Raw genomic sequence first — 4131 nt, 5'->3', positions numbered from 1 at the left:
ATATTACATTTACATTTAGTCATTTATATTACATTTATATTAACATGAATAAAAATATATATTTGTATTTTAAAAATCTAACTGACCGCAAACTTTTAAAAAGTAGTTAATAAATCATAAAACAAACAAATAAATAAAATAAACGTTTCTTTATTTTTATTGAATATTTTTGGAATGTTTTTTGTTTCTCTTATTTCTACCCACTGCTAAACTCTCCCTCCTCTCCTCATTTCTCTGGTTTTCTTGGCCGACGTGTGTCCTCTCTGTTGAGGAGAGCTGAGGATGCCCAAGAAGCCCAAAGTCTGATTGGTCTATTCCAGCCATAGACGCAAACTGGCCAAGCCTAACATACAGCCAAGTATGAAAATGCCAATGAAATTTTTGAAGATTCAACATTTTAAAAACAGTATGGCATCAAGACTTTTGATTAAATAAGGCATAAACAGTAATGCATAAATCATTCAGTAGATAGTAGTAAAATGTGAGATCAGACAGACCCAGCGTCTTTCAGCAGATCTAGGAATGCGTGGAATTTTTGGAAGGAGGATTCGATGCTTTCCAGCACATGTTCATCCTCCAGAACAGAGGCGCTGAGATGGGCTTCCAACTGGGATTGATTCAGACTGCGCAAACGCTCATTCTCCAGCTCCAGCTGCAGGAAGAGGCATATTAATATACGCTCACATAACTTTTCATTTTACAAGCCGAATAACGGGGGATACTTGTACCTCCACCAGGCGAGAGTTGGTTTTCAGCCTGTTGTTCCTCTCCTCCACCAGCCTCAGACGACACTCTTCCAGCTCCACCTGTGCATGAAGAGAGGAACTGCACTGTATTGTCCTTTATATATTTACATTTAGTCATTTTGCAGACGCTTTTATCCAAAGCGACTTACAATATATACAGTGGCACCAAACCATTTACCATCTCATACATTTAAGCCACGCTCAAAAAAAACAATACATAAATAACATAAATATTCTGATTGTCATTACATTAGACTACAAAATATCAAAATCTTGTGTCACTGTATACTACTTCAGCTTTGGGCATTTTTTTTTGTTATAATCACAATAAAACTGGAACTTTTTGTCATGATATAATTTATCTTTGCTACTTTTCATGAATTATATTTGTTATTTTACTGCTGTCCTAGTTTTCAAACTATGGAAAGTAATCATAAAAATGAGAATTACATGATTATTACAAATTTAACAATAATAATCTAAACGGAAGGATAAACATAAGCCATTACAATATTTATTGTATGAACATTATTTATATATTTTTCAAAACATTTGACTTTACCACCAATCCAATCGATTTTGCTTTGTTTGTTTTTTTAAGTTAGTGTGCTTGTTTACAGCAGTGTGATTGAAGAGCTTGAGATGAAGTATGAGATTCATGCTGCATTAAGAAAACAACAAAAAGGTGTGCATTTCAAATCAACTGGGGATTTTGTCAAATTATGCAAAGTGTTTTTTATTATTTGTGTGCATTTAAAATACATACAACCCTAACCATAAAATTAGCTTTACTAAATAGCTTTAAACTATACAACTACAATACATTATATGAGAAGCGGTGGAAATGTACATGACGTCCATTACTGAAAAACTGAGGGAAAGGAATACTCATGTCATGTGATGCATGTTGGAAAGTTTTAGTGGACAAATTAAATAAACTGAAAATCTGAAAAGTGTATTTTAAAAGGATAGTTCATCCAAAAATGACAATTTGCTGTTAATTTCCTCATTGAGGCTATTCAAGATGTAGATGATTTTTCTTCAGCAGAACAGTAAAGAAGATTTTTAGCTGAACTCATGGTCGTTGGTAAATCATAAAATGCAAGGCAGTGGTTACCGTCAAAAAAAAAAGAAAAAGCATATCAGGCAACACAAAAATGTCTGGTTCACGAATGAATCATTATTTTTAATCATTAACCAGTTCACCAAATCGGACTGAATCATCTGAAATAGTTTGCGCCTCAAGCAGCACAGATCAAGTTCCAAATCCAAATCCAAATTTGCCAAAAGTAAGTACATGATCCTATGATGCTAGGTTTTGCCGACTCATAAATTGCTCTAGTTCCTCCAACAGTCACTGAACTGAGAACTGATGAGCTGCTGATAATGTTGTAAATAATGCACAGACTGAACAAGACCTCAATATATCATCAGGAACCACAGGTATTCATTTTGTGCCGCCTGATATGCTATTTTTGACCCTCAAAGTGACGGCAGCTGTTGACTTGCATTTTATGAATCACCAATGACCACAGATTTAGCTAAAAATCTTCTTTACAGTTCTGCAGAATCCATGTGACCTCTTGAAAAACTAAAGTGAGTATGTTTTATTTTTTCTAGCTCTCTTAACAAGCTTCCTCCTTCAATAAGCACATGAGAGAGAACAATTTGACAGGCTGTTACTGCGGCACCTGTAATCGATTATTCTCCCTCTCTAGTCGTCTGAACTGGTAGCTTGTGATTTTCTCCTGAGGACCCAGTACATCTGCACCATCCACCTCCTCCGACTCTGACTCCGTCTCAACGGTTACCCGCACAGAGGTGGCGTTCTGATGAAGAAAGCCATCAAGACATCCTCAACACATTCCACACTAAAGGTCTTCGCAGAAATCCGAAATTTTTGCACGTTCTGCAAAAATAAATACGACCTTCACGTTGTTTCAATCACGTTTTTTCGTCCGTCATAAAAAAATTCGGACCAGGTTCGATTTTCTGCGGTTTCACATCTGTAGCAAGCATTTTGATAGGAAAGGATGACGAATACGAAAAACAAACGCATACGAAAATTTAGGACTTTAGAGTTTTAAAAAATGCGACTCAACTTACAAGTCAGTCTACTAAATGTATAATAGTCAACGTAAAAATTTACATGAAATAAATTTAGCAATAAAACAGTCCTTACTTGAAAACTCTGGTCTGTCAGCCCATCAGTCTGTGATGCACCTCTTTATGGACAAAGAGAGACACATTCACTCATCTTATTGACTTGAATGGAAGTATTGAAGGATTGAATTGCTTCTCATACATCTGGATACTTTCTGGAACAGTTCCTGTTCAACCTGTCTGAAATCTATCCTACAAGTGATATATCGCTAACATCTTACCTTTGTAAGCCAGCCCGTGCAGCAGTGCGCCACGGGACGTACCCCACTGAACCAGGCCGAGGCGGCCTCCACACAGAGTTTACAGACGACGACCGGCGAGATCCTGCAGAGAACGGCATTAAATGGTCCAAAAGAACCTACAGAACAAAAAATAAATAAATAGCCAAAATACTGCACATACCAATTCGATATGTAGCTTTTCCTGCATTCTTCCTCCTTAACTGCCGTGATTGATCAAGAGTGCTTTTGGGAGAAGGAGGTTTAAGCCACAGATACTGAAACACAACACATCGACAATGAGTTCATGTAGCCAATATCCAACCATCTAAAATATATAAACATGCAAGAGTTGTCTGACCTGTGAGTCATGGCTTTTAGTGTTCATGAGAACTTTTTTGAGCACAGCCTTCACCACATTATTATCTAAGAGACAAATGACAAAATGTGATTTGGAGGTCTACCTTGCTGTCTTAAAGTGCAAGTGCTGACCAGGTACCATTATCATTTTGTTCATTAGAATATTACGTCAACATAAAACCGCATTCACAAGCCATTTTATGTCTGTAATGTAATGTATTTCTAAATGCACCAAAATATTAGATGATAAAAAAGTATAATACCATTCAAACATTTGTAAGAAATCAGTAACTTTTTTTTTTTGAAAGACATGGACTTAAATTGAAATAAAATGACAGTAAAAAGATTCATAAAGTTACAAAAGATTTCTACAAAAATATAACAATAAAATAATAATAGCCCAACTGTTTTCAACAATGATAATAATAATAATATTTAATGTTTCTTGAGCATCAAACCTTTTAAACCATTAATATATATATATATATAAATTTAAAATGTTTACATTTTAAAGTATTACTATTTTTACTGTTCTTCTAATAAAACAGTCTTGGCAAGCATTTCAAAAAATTAAAATCAAAAAAAAATCTAATAAAAAAAAAAAATCTTTCTGACCCCAAACTTTTGAATGGTAGTGTAGCGCT

General features: G+C 35.0%; 1 protein-coding gene across 1 annotated transcript in view; it reads right to left on the bottom strand.

The window, feature by feature from the left end:
* The window catches only part of LOC107698114 (centrosomal protein of 78 kDa-like), a 20047-nt gene that overhangs the window by 2290 nt on the left and 13626 nt on the right, over nt 1–4131 (bottom strand). The window contains exons 8-15 of the mRNA XM_016499035.1: nt 3489–3556; nt 3312–3405; nt 3131–3233; nt 2929–2971; nt 2438–2575; nt 729–806; nt 498–652; nt 205–343 (exon numbers count right to left, since the gene is read on the bottom strand). Of these exons, the coding sequence (XP_016354521.1) occupies nt 205–343; nt 498–652; nt 729–806; nt 2438–2575; nt 2929–2971; nt 3131–3233; nt 3312–3405; nt 3489–3556 (818 nt within the window). The remainder of the gene's footprint in view (nt 1–204; nt 344–497; nt 653–728; nt 807–2437; nt 2576–2928; nt 2972–3130; nt 3234–3311; nt 3406–3488; nt 3557–4131) is intronic.

This window comes from Sinocyclocheilus anshuiensis, unplaced genomic scaffold (assembly GCF_001515605.1).
Source record: "Sinocyclocheilus anshuiensis isolate Anshui unplaced genomic scaffold, SAMN03320099.WGS_v1.1 scaffold1163, whole genome shotgun sequence".
Lineage (NCBI taxonomy): Eukaryota > Metazoa > Chordata > Actinopteri > Cypriniformes > Cyprinidae > Sinocyclocheilus > Sinocyclocheilus anshuiensis.
This window is presented reverse-complemented; position numbering and strand designations above follow the sequence as displayed.